Source organism: Lagopus leucura, unplaced genomic scaffold (genome assembly GCF_019238085.1).
Source record: "Lagopus leucura isolate 7727_CA_CO unplaced genomic scaffold, USGS_WTPT01 Super-Scaffold_1, whole genome shotgun sequence".
Taxonomy (NCBI): domain Eukaryota; kingdom Metazoa; phylum Chordata; class Aves; order Galliformes; family Phasianidae; genus Lagopus; species Lagopus leucura.
In genome coordinates, this window is record NW_024962250.1 from 36255152 (window position 1) to 36275667 (window position 20516).

Consider the following 20516-nt stretch of genomic DNA (forward strand, 5'->3'; position numbering starts at 1 on the left):
TTACAATGGCAGGTTTGGTTCTGACAGCTTGAGAAAGACAACAAATGAAGCGTTAGTGCTAACAGCCAACAAAACATCCACAGTTTTCTTTGGGCAAGTCAAACCGAGAAATCACTGCGGCAAAAGTGATGCTAGAAGCAGGTCTTGTAATCATGAATACCAGCACATCAGCTGTAAAAGCATTTTCCTACCTGGAGCTCCAGTGGAGGTTCATTACTATTTAGAAGTTCTTCTATCTCAGCCACTGTGTTGTCAAATTTCTGGAGTTTCTGCTCCTGGACACATAAGCATGCCTAATGGTGGAAAAAACACTTCTATAACTCTCTTTCATTCAAATTTAGTTTTCAAGTTTCTGTTAGAATAATATACTTCTCATTTTCTGATTCCTTGTTTTGGCATATACAGCTCCACTGGTCCAACAGCTGCTTACTCCGAGATTTTCATTTTAGAAATTTAGGTTGACACTTTTTGGTTCTGGGGTCAGAGATATTCCGGGTTTCTCAGGCAAAAGTAGCTGTCAGTGCAAATCTAGCATAAATTTAACAATCTTAACTATTTTACTTCTATATTAACCAAGCAGAGTTGTGGGAAAATAATTTTTGTGGGTTTGTTTTGTATGTTTGTTCTAAGCATTTCTTAATGCTTTTCTTAATGCTTACCAAAAGGGTAATACATCTTGAAATCTTCTCATAGACTTAAGTCAAGAACTGATCCCCTGATTATGCATTTTGGTAGGGATGAGATAAAATATAACATATCCTGCATACGTTTTTTTATTATAAATCTCCACATATACAAAAACATCTCTACTTGTTAGAATGGATTCTGGAACCATCCAACAATGTGGAAGTAAAATATCAGCTTCAAATTATGAAACATTACATGTCAAAAGTAGTCACACTGCGCCTGATTCCAGGATCCCAAATTTCCCTCAAGACAAAATTTTCTATTGCAATTTCTACACAAGGAAACCTCAAGACCCATCCAGTCCCTGCAGCCCTTAAAAGCACTTCCATTTCCATCATGCCTACAGGGGAAAGGACTTCTCTGACATCACACATACTGAAACTGTTTTTAAATAGTCAAAAAATTCATTACTCAGTACTTTTGGATAGGTTTCAGGAAAGCACATACACCTGTGCTCTGCTGAGTGGTCACAAAGGACCCTGGGTTTCAATCCTGTGTAACACTGCAGCATTGGGCTTCTAATTCCAATTAATATGTTTCAAAATGTATATACATACATATATATAAATAAATAAACAAACCTGGCTCCTTTTGGAAACTTTAGAATTCACAAAACTACAAATGCACGGAATTTGCCTTTCTCTCCTGCTATTCCACTCGTACAGCAGTTCATGGGGAAAGAGTTTCTCTCTCCCCTCCCCTTTCCCCCCTTTTCTTTTGAGAATTATCTTCTTGTGCAGGAGCAGTGGAGGAACCTCAGCCACCTCCAGTACAGCCAGCCCTTCCTGTGCACCAGCAGGAAGGCACGCCGGAGGCACGGTCACATCACTGTGGGCTTCAGCAGTTTCCAGGTAACAAAATAGCTTTTAAGATGCAGTTGCCAGATGGTGTATTTTTAGTGCAGCCCTCAGGGACCTGAACTGCCCCAGGTTAACTCCAACAACACGGTGGAAAAACAATAACAGAACATCCACCTGTGCACAGCAAGCACACTACTGTTTCACTGGGAAGATGCACATAACAAGAACACCTTGGCTTTTTATTGCTCTGCAAGTTAAAACAAATGAGCAGCACTAAGAATGATAGCAACAGTTCTGCAGTAAGCACAATGAAAAACAGGGCATTTGTAGCATATAAACACTGAGAATCAGCTGCCTGCATATTTTCAAACTAGCAAATATGAGACTTAGTTATGTTTCAAGCCCACTCAAGCAGGAAATTACTCCTGTATAGTAGAGAATGGCTGTAGCTACAAAAGAGCAGCACAGTTGGTCAATTATGACTGTAAGGTCAGAAGTTAAAAAACTCATCCCCCATATATGAGGCTCTTCAATGACTCAGAGCTGGTACATGTGTTTCTAAATCCAACTGCACCCCTATTCCTAGAGGTAATGCTGGAACCTGTGTGAAAGGGGCAAGAGCAGGCCTTGCCCAGGCTCTACTGATGGATGCCTGCCCATGGAGATTCTTAGTAACCACACACACTCTTTTCTCTCTTCTCTAGGTACAAGGAAGTTTGTGCACCATTGTACTTAGTCCATAAAATTCCAGACTTCACTGTTATGTTCACACAGTACAAAGGGATGAGGGGACTTCTGTAGTGTAATAAAGCATTTATAGTGCTGCATTAATTCTAATGATTTAACATATCCACTAAGCTTGTACAGACATCTACACATACATATTAGTTTCCAAGACCTGCATCTCCTATATATTATGCACTGTCTTCGATGAAAGCGTACAGGGAAATGAAACTGCAAATATCAGGACTTCCACTGCTTTTGCAGAGCTCATACCTCTTTGAGATCTGCATTTTTATAGTCAGAAGTCCACATCACTACAACATGAATTCAAAGAATTTCATTCAAATTACCTTCAGCTGTGTAAGGTCCTCATCGGTCAGACAGCGGCCTTCCGTGTTCTTAAGTTCTGCATTTGCCCATGCATCGATTGTGCCAGATAAACCAAGAAGTTTGTCCCACAAAGCCTGAGCTCTTCCCAAATTATCACAATAGTTTTCAGTTTTTTCATTGATCTACCAGGAGATTTATACACAAAAAACACACACAGATACACAAAACATTGAGTTATAATCCAAAAACAAAGGCAGCGTAATAAAATCTGAGCAAAACAATCTGAGCACCTACATAAACAATATGTGCAGCAAGGGAAAAAAATCTCATGTGTCTTCACAGCAAACCAGTCATGGAGAAGATATTTAAATCCCTGCTACACATGTCGCTAAACACACCAATCAAAACGGCAGCTTGCCAGTTTTAAGGCAGGTTTAGGAAGGAGCCTTGCTCATTAATGTTTATCTACTCTCAGTAAATGCCATCTAATCTCAGTATTGATGCACTGCTTAGACCGACTGTGGCAAACATTTCTCCCCAACAGCACCAGCTTTGTAATTCTCCCCACTGACTCCAAAGTCTAAATGCACTGAAGTTGTTATGGAAGCTTACAGATTCATGCTGAAAGCACAAATGTTGCCTTCCTGCACTTCCCACAACCATTTGCTGTTAAGACTGCCATGATATAAACTATCAAAATCATTACACCAATGGACACTCTGTAAACTTTGCTCTGGATTTCCCTCTTAAGAATCTTTGCCATATTGCACTTAATTTATTCCAAATATTACACATGAGTCAGAATCAATTACTGTAATGCACAGCGGATAAGACCACCCCGATAATTTACTTTTTACATACATCCAGCCATCTGTCCACAATGATGTTAGCCTCATTCTCAAACGGAGGCTCCTCAAAGCTTCTCATTTTATTGAGCTGGAATTGAAGGTTTTTGCAGATCTGATTTATTTTGTCTACATCTTCAGCGCGATCATTAAATTCCTCTTTTGCCTCTTCAATCTGTGAAAGAGACCAAGAGCATATTTGCAAGCAATGTTTGCTTAAAACAGTTTATTCAGCAAAACATTTTAAGTGATGTGCTGTTACTTTCAGGTTAGAGATATAACAGCATTACATGAAATAACCTATTTTACAGAATATAATGAGACTAGCAATGTATTCTCTGCCACTGCATCCCTGCCACGCTGATAAGAACATTTTCCTCTTCATTCTGTCACTGCTGGCAGAACAGCTGAGTGAGAACTGTGGATAGTATACTTCTTACTGTGAGACCTAAAAGCACAGCTTGATTTAAAAGTAACAATCACAAGATCCAAGCAGACTGTATATCCAAATACAGCATCTCCGTTACAAAAACAAGCAAGTACAATGTAATAATTATCTTACATCCTCATAACCTGGCACTGGGATCCCCAGGTTCTGAACTATTTTTATAAAAGCTTAGATTCCACTTCAGAATGGTCAAATATGCCACTGCCAGAAATAAAATCGTCCATTTTTTCTATTTTCTACTTAAACACGAGACAGCATCTTTGTGCTTGATTGTAACGTCAGTGTTTACAAACAACACGGAAACCTATTGGAAAAGAAACACTGACCTCTAGCGTTAGGCTACTGCAAACTGTAATTCGCAGAGATGAGAAGCATCTCATCAGACAAAGCCTGCCAACCAGAGACCAGGGGAGGGATGGCAGAGCAGCACAACTCTCAGCAAGGCAGATGATCTCCTCTGTTACCGTTATACTTAATTACAAATAAGCAATGAATACTCAAAGACATGTCAGTACTATGCAGCAGCTCTTGCAAACTTGCATTCTGAGAGTGGCAGCTGCAAAACAGGCAGAGGAGTACGAGCTGTAATCTAAGCAAAGGGCCTCCAGAAAGTTAGGGGCTGGGGCATGCAAGCAAGCTCCCCTGCAGTGGAAGCTCAAGCAACATGAGGTGCCAGAGGTCCTGCTGGTGAAATCAGAAAAGATCCTGCTCGAGCTGAAGGGCAGATGATGCACACAAGCACCCACCATGAGGGAAGAAAATGTTTGTGTTCCTTCTTAAATTTAATCATCCCAGGCACTGGCTGAGAGCAAATGTTCCTGAACTATGGTTGGTGTCTCAACACAAAGCCAAAAATGGCATCTAAACAGCTTGTCATGTAACCCAGCCAGGAAAGGTGAAACCTGTTCACCAAAATGGTCACAATGGAAATGCTGCTTGCTGTTCCACAATCCATTAGCTATGGATGCCTATATCCAGTACTTGCATTCATTTACACAAAAATAATGTAGCTAGAAGTCAAGCTTTTATCTGAACCACAACACAGTTTGGTCAGCAAAGTCAGTATGACATCAGAGATTAATGTTGAAAATACAGCTCAATAAAATACTGAATTGTCAGGCCAGCCAAAACTGGTCTGGTTCCCAGAAGTCTGAATCCCAGTGCAGTTTCATGTTGGCAACCCCAAGCAGGCTCTGTGCAAGTTGATAATGATTACAGCAAGGCACACGAGTACCAGTCTTGGAAGCAGAATAAATCTGTCATGGTCCAGTCCTTCAGTGGTTGTGTCACACTGACACAGCCTTACAGCTCCTGTTCTTCAGCTTCTTTCTCAGGGTTAGCTGAAAATCTCCACATAGCACTGTGCAGTGCAGACAAACCCTGCAGCCCTGTCTATGACCTGAGCAGGGAGAGGATGCAGATCCTCATTCTTGGTTATACGTTACTACAGCAGATAAACAAGCAGCCCACAAGGAGTTACATTAGATATTATTTTTGCTTGAGGCGTTTACAATGCTTTAAACCATCTCTTCAGCAGTGAATAGATTTTGTTGCTTCTGTATATTTGCAAACTACCTACTAGAAGGTTTTTAACTTGATAGAAAATATAGAAATGTTCTGAAGAGTACAGGTGAAATAAGTCTTGCTGCTTTCGAGATGTGGGTTTTGTTGTGTTTTTTTTTTTGGCAGAACAAGATTTCATCTTGTTTTGGTGTTGGATCAAAACTGTTCTTTCCATTTTAGATCAAAATCCCCTTTAACAAGAACATGACTTACTAAGTAAAGCCGGTCATCAATTTAACATCAAAGTATAGTCCTTAAAAGTACTTTGGAAACCAAAGTGAAAGCAAGGACTTAACACTTACCCTGAAGTCCAGGTATACAACCCTATACAATGGAATGCTCCCACACTCCCAGGAAAGTTTATTTATGTGACTTTTCATTAAGTTCCTTTCACTCACCTTTGCTATCAGTCTGTTCAAATTGTCCTTCCCCATGTACGAATTTTGCTGTGAAAGCACAATCTCCTGTTTATGGATGATGCTGGTTAGACTGCTTTTGCAGCTTTGATACTGCTTCAGGAGCTCCAGAGCCCTCGCACACTGCTCCTGGCTATTGAAAAAAGAGATCAACTATTTACTGACTATGCATAAAAGGAGCAGCCTAAGCCTCCTACCTGCTTCTTTCTCCTACATAGTATGTATAGGGAGTCCAGACTCTCCTCTGCTTATCAAACAAATTTCCTTAGTTCCTTAGTTTTTTTTCTGACTCTAAGACAGGTGTTCTCTTTGATTTGGTTCTGACTGACTTCTTTTTGAATGCACTAGCATGAAAACCACAGCAAACATAAAAGACACCAACAGGCAGACTTTTCTTTTCGATACCTATGAAGTTCAACATATCACTATATAACACTTACACGACAGGATTGTGATTTCTTAAAAATAAATAATATTAATGAGCTTTGGCTGCAAATTTATATGTACCATTCTTGGCATTACGACATTCTACAGCATTGTAGTAGTAACATTTCCTACTGCATCAGAATTTCACTTACTTTGAAGCATGGTTTTAAGACTTTTTTGCTGATGCATTTCATAAGCAAACTTCTCACTTGTAAAACACTATTTAAAACACAACTTTTTTCCTTACCATTCAGCAAGCAAGAGTTTTGTATCCTCCCACGATCTCTCTGTAACTCTACATTGCTCATTTGATTCTTCTGCTTTTTCCTCTTTCATCTGCAGGAGCTTATTAGCAATTTCTCGCATAGATTTCATTTCAACAGCAGAACAATCTAATTCCTTTTCCAATTCCACTAATGACTTGATCCTTTATTAGGAAAAAAAAAAAAAAAAAAGAAATACAGGCTTGTATGAAAGCAAGTCTTGATTTTTTTCCTATAAATGTAATTACCAAAGCCCTCTAGAATTTCATCCTGAGCTGAGCACAGTTACTATATTAAATGACATCATAAAAAGTGTGATTTCATTTTCAGATCATGAAATTTGACAGTCTGCCAGAGGAGTTATACTGATCTAGGAGCCGTTTGAGAAAGCAACCCCAAATTTTTTAGGGCCAGTGAGTTTTGTATGAACACAGTCAATTATTTTGCATGAAAATGTGAAGTGCACTCCGGCTACCTTTAAATAAGGTCTAAGAAAGGAAGTTATGGCATAGTGTGGGATTTCACAACCATAAACTCCCCTCCCTATTTCCCCACACTAAGACTGTAGTGAACTGTTTACTCATCATTTGGAAGGCTGCAGAGAACTCCTCTGAAACACCATCTGAGATGCAGGAAATGTGACTTACTCAAGGTATGGTAAAATAACACTATTACTCAGAGGTTTAGATCACATGTTGGTGCTCAGGGAGAAGAGCTATCTACCTGTTTGAGTTATGTTATTGAAAACCATGACTGTAACAATCAGCCTCCTCCTAATTTCCTCTTCATCAATAGTACTTCAAAGAAGCACATACATGGTGTTTAAAACAAAATAAATGGAAAAAGCTTCCCTTTTTTAGATTCTAAATCAGAGAATAAACCACAATTCACAATTCACAATCTTTCAGTGCTATGAAGAGGCTTTAAGACACAGTCAGATTTCAGTGTTCTACTGCAAAGAGTCATTAGAACCCCTGAGTCCATTGAAATTACTTAATTACAAGAGCTTCGAAAAACAATTCACCTCTGTTGTATAGCTGGAACTGTTGGATCCTTCAAACCTATTTTGTTAATTCTATCACGTAGATCCTGAATGTTTTTAAGGAGCTCCTCATTTCTGGTGGAAAAAACCTTGTATAAATCATTTCCCTCCATAGGCATCTGTTCACTTGAGTGATCACCAGTCACATTTAGCTCTTCAGATAAAGTTTGAACAAGCTTTTCACAGCTAGTATTTCTCCCACACTCAGTATCTTCCAAGCAGATATCAACTGTTTTCAAGCGTTCATCCAAACACTGAGCCTCTTTTGCCATATGAGAAAGTTCTTGTGCAGCCTCTCTCCATGTTTTTCCTTGTGTTTCAGGTTGGCCTAAGGGATCTATGAGATGTTTGACAGAAGACTTAATTTTCCTCAACGAGGCCATAAAAGCTTCCAGATCTTTAAGGACTGTCTCTCGGATTTGCATTTTACGGCTCATTTCCTCAAGCTGGTTTTGATAATAAAACATAATTTTACTTGCAGCTTGCAGATCTATTGGATTAAATTCATCTCTTGCTGAGCTATCTAGGTGTTCCAATTGTTTGCACACTTCAATCTGATTTAATATGGATCTCTGTAGCTCCTGCAGTAGAGAAAGACATCAACAGTGTTATTAAGTGAAAGAAAGTCTGTATCCTGTATTCAAGCTGAACCAATGAAAAACAAATTCTACTGATCCAAATATAATATATGTAATAAATATTGTTAAAAGTGTGAAGGAGAACAGCTTTTGGATTTTGGTGTTTGGAATTTCCATTACAATTTATTACTGTGGAAGATCTAGCTACGGAAATAATATCAAATTTGACTGATTTGATAAATCTGTATCACTGTGCCCATATGTTCAGTTCACCGTTTGCTAAGAGATAACATCATGTTAGAAATATAAACCTAAGTCTGTATAAAGCAATCTGAAGTCATTAATGTAGAAAGACTTTGTCACAGCAACACAGTAGATATGCTAAATAAAGTGGTCAAGAAAGAAAAGTTGTTACTCTGGATCTTGGTGAAGGATGGGTTAAAAGAGAAAAATCAAATAAAATGGTATTCCACAGACAGAATTTGTTCAGCATTATGAGAAAAGCCCAATCACCTTGCCAGCAACCAGATGAATAAGACAGAAAGCTGATGAGAGTCCTGGGACTTCGGAGTACAGGCGAGCACACAGATGACTGCTATTGCTGCCACCTTTTATGCTTACTTTTTCTGTGTTTTCAGAGGAGATTCACATACATCTAAAATCTCCTTGTGAAGCCTGCTCATTACCTAGTTAAAGGATTATGCAGCCCCCAGATGAACAGCAGTACAGCAGTGTTGTGAAACCCCAAAAGCGCAAAGCTAGGAAAAAATGCAGGATCCTTCCAACCAGGAGTCATCTCAGACAAAGAGTGCACATGAACTCTGTCCTAGAACCTGAGAGACTGAAACTCTACTCAGCTTGAGAGCCAAGGGCAGACAAACGCAAACTTTCAGTACTGCGTAGCAGCCTATGTGTTCAGAAGGAACAACATATCAGGAACAAAACAACATCCAGCTCACCTAGCAGACAGAGCAGAGTCTAGGAACAAGATACTGAAAGCAGCTAAAAAGCCCAACCCTGCAGCACACTCAGATCCCTCAGCAGATGTGATCGAGGCAGCTTACTTTAGCTCATTAATTAACACCACATTACTTACATCACTCCACAAAGTGACATACAGCCAAGTGGGGATAGCGTAAAACTGTAGCAAAGGGAAGTCCTGACCAAGCATTAAATACTCATTTAATGCTATGCCTTTTACAGCAGAGTCTATCAAGGGTGCCTGTCTGGCTCTCCAGGAGCAATAGCATTTGAAGTAAATGAATTAAAATGTGTTCAGACACAAATCAGATCAAAAATTTTGGGAAGTATTGTGAATGGTGCAAAAGTCCTAAGTGAGGAACCCTACGCAGTCCTTTAGTTCCTAGAGATATGAAGAATTGCCCTGGTTGGGATGCTGTCTCTGCATATCAGCCTTTTCCCTTACCTTTAGTTCTCTGTAAGCAAGATCACTGTTCACCAGATTAAACTGCTGGATTCCCTTTTTGTTCAGCCGTTGATCTAACTCACATAGAAGAATGGACTCATTTTCTATTGGTAAAACAATTTCCAAGGCAGTCCTTAAAGAATTAGTTCTATAAGAAAGGTAAAAAAAAAAACACAAATTGGGAAAGTAGCAAGACAAGACACCTGACGTTTTACAGCATAAAAAGCGACAGAGATATTGTGATTGACTGCATGACTGATCCAATTCTCTTTTTCTTCCTGAGGTCAAACAAGTTTTTCCATTGATAAATATGAGAAGCAGAGTGAACCACAGCTCATTTAACCTGAAGGTAGCAGGAAATAAAAATGAGGTCAAGGATACTGCAGAACTGTTACACTCTGAGCTTCCTGAAGAGATTCACACTATCTACCATGCATAACTAAGAAAAAGATATGTCTAATGCAGTTAAAACAAAAGGCAGTTAACACTGTTCAATACACAAACACTTCCTATAACACACAGCTATTCACTTTGAAACACACATTTTACTTACAGTGAACAATTCCTTTGCTAATATCATGAAACATTATTTTATACCTGGTACTTATAATATCCTGAAGTTCTTTCCATTCTCCTTCTAGTTTGCCTCTTGTCTCAGAAATAGCAGCTTGCTTCACTTCGTCCACAAGGTTTTCTAAGCTAGATGAGATGTTTCCCAATTGTGCCCAACCAGAATTGATATCATTCTCTACCATCTACAAGACATGCAGGGTTAATTGATTTAATATCATTCTGTGCAACAGAGTGGCCAGTTCATTAAATGACAGTCACAAGAGTTCCTATGGAAAAAGCTGAAAACATCATCTTTAAGGGTTTCTTTTTTTCAAAAACTCAATTTTCAGCTGCATGTGAATCTCTGTCAGCTTTTTAGAATGAAATTTTCTGTGTCAGATACATGCCTGCACTACGTTTTAGAAATGTTTGATAAGTCTGGTTCAACCATTTTTAAACAAGAATGAATAGAAAATATCTCATTTTAACTATTTTTGAAAGAACAAAATTCAAACTTCGAACTGAACCAAGTTCTAACACACTAGACTGCTTCTGTGTTCATTCCAATGGAAGAGCTGAAAAATTGCAATAATAAAATCTCTAACACCAATAATGTGCCTTGTAACACCACCTTAAGTTTCTCACAAACATACTGAAGTTCTAAGTCCTGGAAGAGTTTCATTCTTCATGTCTACCACTGACATTTGATGGTTTACCTTTGAAGACTCCTCCAGCCTGGCCATGGTCCATCACTTACCATTCCTGCTATCTATCTAGCTATCTGTTTTTTGCAGTTGTTCTTTCCATTAGATCTTGCAAATTACAAACTGATAGCCACCAATTTCTTCTTTTAGCAATACTGGCAAAACTCCACTGCTAAATAGGAATTTGGCTGTGCTAAATGTTAAACCCTCAGTTTCTCTCTGTTTTCAATAAACCTGCTTGTAAGGATGCTCTGTATCCCTTGACAGCACCTATAATGCATAGAAGGTAAGTGTATGGCATCAAGTATGTTTTTAAAAGATGAAGTCTGCCTTACCTGTAATTCAAGCAATTTATTTTGAAGGCATGAAGTGCCTTTTATTTCATCAGTAAAGCCAGATGCTACTTTATCTCTGCTCACTTGTAAAAGTTCCTCCAGGTTCCTTCTTTGTGTGTTATAGCTAAAGAAAGATACAATCACTTTCAGTGTGAGTATTACTTCTAGCTTAATGGAACACAGCAGAAGTTGGATGTTGTCAACCAAGACTGCCATATAAAATAAACAGTTTGTTGCAAATGCACATTTTTACCTAAGTTGCAAATGAATGGGCATAAATGAACAATATGTACAGTGGCTGAGACATTGTTTGCATGGATAATTTTCATGTGCACATGCCTTCTGGCATTCTTTGAATTCAGTTTTATAAACGTAACAATGTGAAGTATTTTAAAAACTTGTCTCTTTTCCTTAATGTTGTTGTATTTGGTGTTACTGGTAAGGTGGATGCAGATTTCTCTGTTCCAAGGAAAGAGCAGAAGAAAAATTGTAATAGCTTTAAGTGTTCTTCCTATAATATGCTGATATTTGTGTCATTTAGGTACTACAGCACTTCCTTATCCAATGCAAGGAAATGTTAAGTAAGCAGAAGTAGAGCAAGAACAGAGTTCTTCATATCGAAAGTGCATCCAATGTTTCATAAAGTCTATTAACTTATGAATATCTAGCACTGTATCATCTCTTAATATACATGCATTTTAACTTATAAATATTACCTCTCTAATAAAGCTGGTGTGGGCGAATCACTGCCTTCCTCAAACATCTTCTCACAGCTTTCTCCATTGTGATGCTTCATATCTGTTTCCAAAGCCGTATTTTCAGAGTTTCTTGATGTCTAAGTCAAAAACAAAAAAGATAACAATGACTTCTGCATCACACTGCGCCAAAACAGAGAGAGGATCAGCAGATGTCTGTAATCTCCTGAAAGAAGCAATGCTTCATGTGTGCCAAAAGAGATGAGAGATACCATTCATGAACACAAGGTGTGCTTCATCTCAACAATGAGCCAAAAAAGCAGATTTTAGAAGACTTGCAGCCAGATCATACATTCCTTCCACAGTAATGCTGACTCTCTGCATGTGCAACCGCCCCATCATAACTCTGGCAATCACCATTTGTGTGAATTTTTGCTGCAGAAACCAAAAGGCACTGCCTTCTGCACCTTTTTTTTAGGCTGCTTATACCACATCACTGTGCACATCTCTTGCTCTTGATTCCAGGATATGCTCTCCTGAGTTTAATGTCAGCTTACACCTGTTACACACTTCATACTTCAAATATCCATGATGGAGCAGAATTTATCATTGTTATCAGGAACAATATAAATAGTTTTGCAAGAGATCTTCCTTGATAACAGACACTTCCTCTGCATCTGCCAACTTAATGTAAATGCAATGGAACCCTTCCAACAGTCTGGATGCTGTCTGATGAGCTATCTACAGCCTCACTGGCATGAATGCTTATCCTAAATGAGACATCTTCTGTGATGTCCACATCATAAACAGTAATGTCTTCTCTCTGAATTTTTTTTTTCTAAGAAATTACATGGATTCTGTTTTTCCCCCTATTTTTCTAAAGAAAATGCCTCCAACTCTTCACTAATTTTCCTCTCTGTGTCCTTAGAAATTTGTTCAAATTACTGGGCCACTGTGTGGGATTTATGCTTCAACACAGCTTCACATATGGCTCCTTCAGCTGAAAAGCACTCTTTAGCAAAATATAACACAAGATTGAAGGTTCACAAATTTTCAGGATGCTTAGGGCTGTTCTCTGTATGTTCCTTTTGAACATGTACTCTTCCTAGGTTCCCTAGTAAAACGGGCTTTTGTTCTGCCACAAGAGTCCTGAAATCTGCCACAATAAGAATAGCAACAGAAGCAGTCAGTTTTTCTTTTTGTCAGTGATCTCCTCTAGACTGAGCACTGTCTCTTAACAGTATGTATTGACTTCTTACCTCCTGTACTGAAAGGAAATCAATTTGTTGGGTAGAACTGGGCTTTTCTCCATTCTCAGAAGCAACAATGGAGCTCCTATGGTTTAAAAGAAATTTCAGCTTAAGAACAAAATACGAAATACAGAGGTGAAAAAAGAAATCCAGGCTCATGATTAAAACCTAACAGTGCAGCTGTGTGGAAAGGTAATCAAATGCTGCTAGACTATGAAATTCAGTATTAAATGTTTAAAAAGTGAAGTTGCCCTTAGTAATGTACTTGGGAGTACATTCACAATATCACAACATCTGCCCACATGTCTGATTTTTACAAAGCCACAACACATCATGCATTCAGTCACCCACTCTGTTTTGGATGGCTGTCTTCTTCCAGCATGAGACAGCAAGGCTGTGTAAGTATCTGCCACGGTTTGTTGAAGCTTTTCTAGCTTTTGTTCAGAGTCTGCAGCAAATGTTTGTAGGTCTGGGACAGTTTCTTCTGCTAGTTTTCCCAATATTTTAAGATCCTCTAGTGACTTGCTAAGTTCTTTCAGGCTGCCTTCATGTGAAAAAAAGGCCTAAACAATGGAAAATAATACATTAATCTCCTATTAAATCATAAGGATAGGCAACTCTAATTATTCTTATACATTTGTCTGTTTCCATTGTCTTCTCGGATGAATGGATTTAAAGTATAAGCTGTCAAACCACGAGAGAAACATTTATCTTCCTTGATATTTTTCTCAAATAAAGCCAGGAAAGAAACTGGGATTTCTGAGAATGTATTCCCCAGCTGCATTTCCAAGTCTGTACTCACACTTGATTTTGAAATTACTTCTGTAACTACAACTTTAGCGACTTTTGATCCCAAGTCATCTGCACACTGACATTTCAAATACTGACTACAGAAAAAAAAAAAGAATTGGAAAACGTATTTTAAATACTCCCAATCAATGACTTTACTTTCGATGCTGAAATTAAGATACATTAAAATCTAACAAAAATATGAGCAGAAGGAATGCACCTAAGAATGTTTCTTTCTCTTTTCAATTGGGTATTTACTATTGGGTCAGAATAAACTCATTAAAAGCAAACACAAAAACTGTGCTTACTTCAGCAAAGGCCAGAATTTCAACACAGAGCATTTTATTACCTTTCTAAGTGGTAAACTGGCCACATCAAAGCATATCAAAGAGGATGAACAAAAATGCTAGCAGCAATGAAGCGTAACAGCCATTGCCTATGGAGTATGCAAGATTCATGATGCCCCAGCAAATGAAAAATTAAAGCCTTACATCTAACTCTGATTAATTTATATGCTCCACAAAGTGGGTCTACTGCACTGTGAGAAAATACTCTCAGTGGAAGAAGCATCAATCTCATTCAACAAAACAATTGTAGCAAATCACAAACACAAAATCACTTCTTATTTTCACACTTCGCACAAATAAATCTGTTTTATGCCTCAAGACTGTCCTAAAAAAAAAAAAAAAAAGAATAAAAGAAAAAAAAAAGATAACATCTATGCAAAAAGGAAGCAAATAAAGAGGCTATTGTCTGCAGTCAGAAAGTCAATGAAATAATTTGACATAATTTTGGAGGCCTCTGTTCTCTGTTTACATAACACAAAGGAAGCAGGAGCAGGAAGGACAATGCATTCAGAAAGAGAAATAACTGAGCAGAAAAGGAAAGGGTCACGTACCTCATGTTCCTTGATGAGCCCTTTGGTTTTATTCATATTCAGGAGTTTCTTTTCTTTCCCTAATTGCTTATTGATTTTTTTTAAAGTTGTGTTAAATTTCTTTTTTTCCCTTTCTAATAGGAGCTGGATGCAGGATATAATTTCATTATGAACGGCCTGCAAAATTCAGAACACGTTATCTCTGTGAGACGGAGACACAGCATTACAAAGCAAATTAAAGTCTCAGAAAACAATGTGACAAAAAAATTGGTTTCCAAGATGCCAAGCATAATGACAACAGACAGTGGAGTCTCCTTCCAATATTATCTCACCTCCCATCTTTTACGAATATCTTCACTCTTTTCTTCTACTTCCAGCTTTTCCTGATCGGATGAAATATTTTTCAGTTGTTCAACTGCTTTAAAAAAATTGTCAAGAACTTTATTGTCCAGAGCATTAAAAGCTTCCTGCAAAACAAAACAGCATTACAAAAGATAAACAGAACTGAACGTAGCTTATCAACCTAATAAAATGTCATCAGTAGCCTATAAAGGATACATATAAAATACACATACATGGCGAGTACGGGCTGGGATGGCCCTTGCATGACTGAAAACAAGGGCATTATCCACTCTTGCATATTTGCAGAAAAGCTGCAGACGCTGTCAAAATATGTTTTATAGACAAAAGCAAATATTGTTCCTTTAAGACCCATTCTAGGGGAAAATGTGGTACCAAAGAGAAAAAAAGACTAAAGTTCCTCAACTCTGTTCATTACCAGAGAACACACACAGCCATGTCCCATGTCTCCCAGAAAGCATGTGAAAGGTCTGCACTGATGCAAGGGGACCCTGTGAGCTCTGTGCAGCTGCCAGCATAGGGCAGCCCAGAACTCACTGTGCAACATGAGGCAACACAGATATTGGGTGTGTTTCCATGTTTCATACCTCACTAAGGACCCCTTTCACAGATCTGAATTTTGACATCTGACACTTTCTATATCATTTAGCCACTGGAAAAAGAAGTGGAGATTCTGCATTTATAATCATACTTTAATAACTTGTCCAAGAGTTCGGGCATATGTTTCAAGATGGAAATCTTAATTATTAATCAGGAAAAAAATTGTGATAGCTCAGAACAGGGATCTGAGAATGATGGAGTAATTTAAGACAGGGCGGTAAATAAACTGGTATTCAGATTCATATTTCCTCATTCGAATTGTCTGCCTGTCAACATATACTAACAAAACTAAACTAAAAATTTAGTTTACAGTCAGCAGGAAAAAAAAAAGATTAAAGGCTACCCCAAAAATTCTCATATTTTTCTCAGCTTTTTAGACATTAAATGACACTAAGAAATAATCCACCCAGCTGGCTCAGAAAACGAACCTACCTCATATCTTGAAATATGCACTTCAGGACTTAATTTTTGACTAACAAGTTCCACAGCTTTTGAAATGGAAACCTCAATATCCTTCTGAGATTCTTCAAAATTAAGTAAAGCTTCCTTTTGTGAGGGTTTCTTCTCAGATTTGGGCAGGATGTTGTTCACGTCACTCATGACAGCCTTGAAAGAAAGAGACCTTTCAGAACATGTGCAAGTTGCATTAATTATGTAATGTGATTGCTTCATAACATCACTCAAGTTTTTCAAGTTGAGATACTGATCTTAGAAATGTTCTAATTTCTGTCCCTGGCAAGAGTCTAGGACATAGATTCCAACAGTATAACCTTTTTTTGTTTTACATGAATGAAAAGGAATCTTCCTAATCACATAATGCTAAAAATTGTGGGTATAATGTATAATAACAATAAAAAAGGAGTACCTCTATTCTGTCTCTGGCTTCTTTAATTCGTGCTGGCAACCCAGCAGTGTGACAATGTTGTTGGGACACCTCACTTGAAGCATTCTTCATCAGAGACTGCAATATCTCTTCTACTGCCATAACTTGCTCTTGGCATGAAATTCCCCTTGCAGCCAAGCTCTGGTTGAATGAAAAGCATTAGAAGTCTTCACAGTATTTACGCCTTTTTGTTTAAAGAAACTGAATGAAAAAGCCAGCATTAATCATGCATGGCCAATATTTGCTCAAGAACAAAATCATATATCCCAACAATAGCCAGTGTATTTTGCTACAAAGTCTCTGTGTAGAGAGTCTGCTGCCATCCACAGGGGATTCCGTTTGCTGACACATTCTTTCAAGTCAATGTGGTATCATCAGTACTTTGCCTCAGACTCAATCAGAAGTAATTTTTTAAACACAGTCTCTCATCTGAACAGCCTACCAAAAGCACAAACCACACATTTGGATATGCATAACCTGATCGTGAAGTCATCCAAAAGTAAGCACATAATCAAGACTCAGACTTTCTTGTGGTAATGAGTGCCAGAAGGCAGGAAGCAGTTGGCTATTTTGCATGCAAAAAGTAGTGTGCCATATTTAAATATTTATCATGAAATGTCCATATTAGAATTGTTTTGATCTATGAATATTCAACACATTTTCCTTTTTGAAGTTGTCAATTAGCATTCTTTTAATGATAATCAGTGCTCTACTGGGTTCCTGACCTACTGTGCTGAGGGCAATTAGTGACCAGATCTCTCCTTCTCATAGACATAAAGGCACAATATCATTCATATTTTTGGAAGCTGTCAGGCTGTCTTTACTTAATTTATCATTTTTAACAAACTGGTGCTGTACTGCAAAATGAGGATTAGTTTATAAATATATACCCAAAAAAAAGAATATAGTCATTTCATAGCCTCACACTTCCTAATTCCATAAACTAACAAGAAGGCACAAACTCAAAGTAAACTACAGCAGTTACTGTACATGGATTTAATTACTGAAGAACATCTGTATTTAATCTTAGCACTTGGACAGAAGAAATTCAATGAACCCTGTGGCCACCTTCCTACCGCTAGACTATACACAATTCCGTGTTGCAGAAATAGGGAAAAAGGAATAAATGACAGTGCTTCAGCTTCTCTAGTGCAAAGCCCAGTATCTTTGTTCAGTCTCATCTTCACTGGCAGGACAAGAAAGTAAATAAGACATTGCTTATTTGCTTATTTAAATAAGACATAAGCTTATTTGCTTAAGTGAAGCTGCAGAGTTGGACATATGTATTTCCAACCTACCCTTTGCTAGGGAGAAACAGTAATCTCTGGCTGAGAAACAGTGGATGCAACAGACAGAAATGGAAGTAACAAAAAAATTCAGCAGTGCTCACTGTGGATGTTTAGAACAACTGCCTGTAAACTGAGATACGCAGATTACCCAAGATGCTGCTGCAAATACCTCAGATATTCCAGTTTTTGACAGGAATGCATTGAATACAGCCAAACTGTCCCAAGCAAGGATGCATGATAGAAATAACTGTAAATTCAAATCTCAGCACCTTCCAAAGTTTTGATCTGCTGCAAATGCTGTGCTGCACATGACTAATTAATAACACTAGAGAGCAAGCTACCAATCAGTAGCAACAACAGCACTTCCTTGTCAATTATCACCTGAACACGCGTATACCAGAAGACTCATTTGTAGCTAGCTCATCTAGGACTGATTCTGGGAAATAATACCAAAATACTACCATTGGTTGACTTTCTACCACCTCGTGTGACAGCATAAAATCTGCATTTTTTCTCCATTGGTGAAGGTGCTTTTTACCCAAGTCATAAATCCACTCTGAAAGATGAAAATCTGATGAACAAGTATTTTAAGCTGTATGTATGTATGAATGTATTCCCATTTTCACCTGCAAATATTCCTCCATCTGAGGTTCCACAGGTGTCTTGTGACCAATCTCACTGAGAAGGCATTCAGTCTCTGTGGCCCAGCTCTCTACACCTCCAAGAAGCTCTTCAATTTTCTCCATGCCTCCTGGAAGCTCCTTGGCCTTTTCAGCAGTGTCTGTGTTCTCTTCACCAAGCTATGAACAAAGAGTAGGGTAAGACGTTCACACTCATCATCAGTCCACAGGGATCTATCCACTACTCCCCTGTAACATACAGTCATCGAATTTACTTTCCTGCTTTTGCACTCAACAAGCAATGAAGGACAAATAAACACCAAACTTACACTGGTAAATAAATCACCCAAGGCTTGATTTTTCAACCCTGGGAGCAGGCAGGGCAACACAACCTGTGCCCACATGGATTTCCCCTTCCCTATAAGAAAGCAGCCACATCCACATTACAATGGAGAAGAACTCCTGTGATACAGCATTTCCCAAGTTATGCCAGGGAATTATCAAAGCGAATGACAGCTGGTGTTGGCCAAATGGTAGCAATGGTTGAATGGTACTGATAGTCAGGCCACATTTCAAGCATTTGCCCGTGCACTATGTTGACCTACACATGTTTACATAATGTCCAGTGCAATACCAGAAAAATAATCCCTTCTGTCCTTAAGCACTTACAAGACTGTCTATTTCTGCTTCCTGAATTACTTCCTAAAAACATCTCTTGAAATGTTAATAATGGCTTTTACATGCAACTCCAGATTTCCTCACTCTTGCAAATATGCCTCTTATTAACATCCTCATTAAGCTCATCTCCCACAGAAATACTGTATTTCTTTGCCATCATTTAACATCAGGGCAGTATTTTAATAAATGTCATTGAAAGGCTCAACTTAGAAAATTAAGAGCTCTAACAGTCCCAGATGGAGTGATAATGCTGCTACTGTGAAATTATTCTAGAAAAAGTAATATACATAACATCAAGCAGATTGTATAGGAATTTACTGCCACCTAAAAACCTGTCAAGTGAGCTGGTATAAAGTTGAATAACCTAGAAATATCCATGCAGCTATAATTACCTTTTTCTAGACGAAGAAGGGATTACACAATTTAGCAAAGGTTCACAAGCTCTTAATAAATGAAATACCCCTATACTAAACAAAATACCCTTATATATATATAATATATAAAATATATATATATATATAATACCCCTATAACTAAACAAAAAGCTTTAACCTGCAATAAGTTATCCCCTTTAAAGTGGTTTTAAAATTTTGATTTTAAAAATTGGTATTATCTAGATTGTTACAAAGAGCATTTAACTGTGTTGCAAAGACTTACGAATGGGATACCTCTGTGTATTCTCTCTTCCTCTTGTTTTAAACCTGGAAATACTCAGCTGACTGAAAAATTTATTAAGCTCTTACTAACAAGCTGATAAGTTTAGAAAAGATGATTTTGAAGGCTGCTTGTCAAAAGGGAATTATGAAACTGTTATCTTACAAAGCGTGTCTTCTTGATGAATTTAGCCCATTTCCTATTCAGTTTTTTCAGCTCTTTGGCAATATTCGACCCAACTTGCTCTTTGCTGACTTCAATGAGATAGTTTCCAGCTTCATTTAATGAACCATGCACTGAATTCCAGTTTGCCAGCACTTCCACAGGGACCTACAGAGAAGCATTGAAATAATTTCAAGCAGAGCCCTGCCACAAGTTGATTTCCAAAATGAGGAACAGAAAAGCAAGTACAACCACTGTCATGTAAAATGTTTTCCTTCCAGGAGTCTCTGTCCATCGTGAGTAAAACAAATCCAACAACATACCTCTACTGGATACTCATTTTGTTTTTCTTCCAGCCATGTCTTTAGTAAGCAGAGGTTTTCTGTGTAACTACTCCAGGAAGACAGGACTTTCTGTAGTGTAGTATTTACATTGGAAATATAGTCTTTGCACATAGAAATCTTTGACTCCACTGTCTTAAAAAGTTTGCTAATTTCTTGAGGATCTCCAGCTAGGATATC

At 38.1% G+C, this 20516-nt stretch overlaps 1 protein-coding gene across 5 annotated transcripts in view; it reads right to left on the minus strand.

The window, feature by feature from the left end:
* The window catches only part of SYNE2 (spectrin repeat containing nuclear envelope protein 2), a 171750-nt gene that overhangs the window by 112020 nt on the left and 39214 nt on the right, over positions 1–20516 (minus strand). For all 5 annotated transcript variants that reach the window (XM_042865498.1, XM_042865518.1, XM_042865528.1 and 2 more), the window contains exons 16-34: positions 20319–20506; positions 19999–20163; positions 18508–18681; positions 16575–16733; positions 16142–16315; positions 15082–15216; positions 14771–14926; positions 13435–13646; positions 13093–13168; positions 11855–11973; positions 11139–11262; positions 10145–10302; positions 9548–9695; positions 7526–8124; positions 6486–6665; positions 5795–5945; positions 3402–3560; positions 2561–2722; positions 192–293 (exon numbers count right to left, since the gene is read on the minus strand). In XM_042865498.1, the coding sequence (XP_042721432.1) occupies positions 192–293; positions 2561–2722; positions 3402–3560; positions 5795–5945; positions 6486–6665; positions 7526–8124; positions 9548–9695; positions 10145–10302; positions 11139–11262; positions 11855–11973; positions 13093–13168; positions 13435–13646; positions 14771–14926; positions 15082–15216; positions 16142–16315; positions 16575–16733; positions 18508–18681; positions 19999–20163; positions 20319–20506 (3341 nt within the window). The remainder of the gene's footprint in view (positions 1–191; positions 294–2560; positions 2723–3401; positions 3561–5794; positions 5946–6485; positions 6666–7525; positions 8125–9547; positions 9696–10144; positions 10303–11138; positions 11263–11854; positions 11974–13092; positions 13169–13434; positions 13647–14770; positions 14927–15081; positions 15217–16141; positions 16316–16574; positions 16734–18507; positions 18682–19998; positions 20164–20318; positions 20507–20516) is intronic.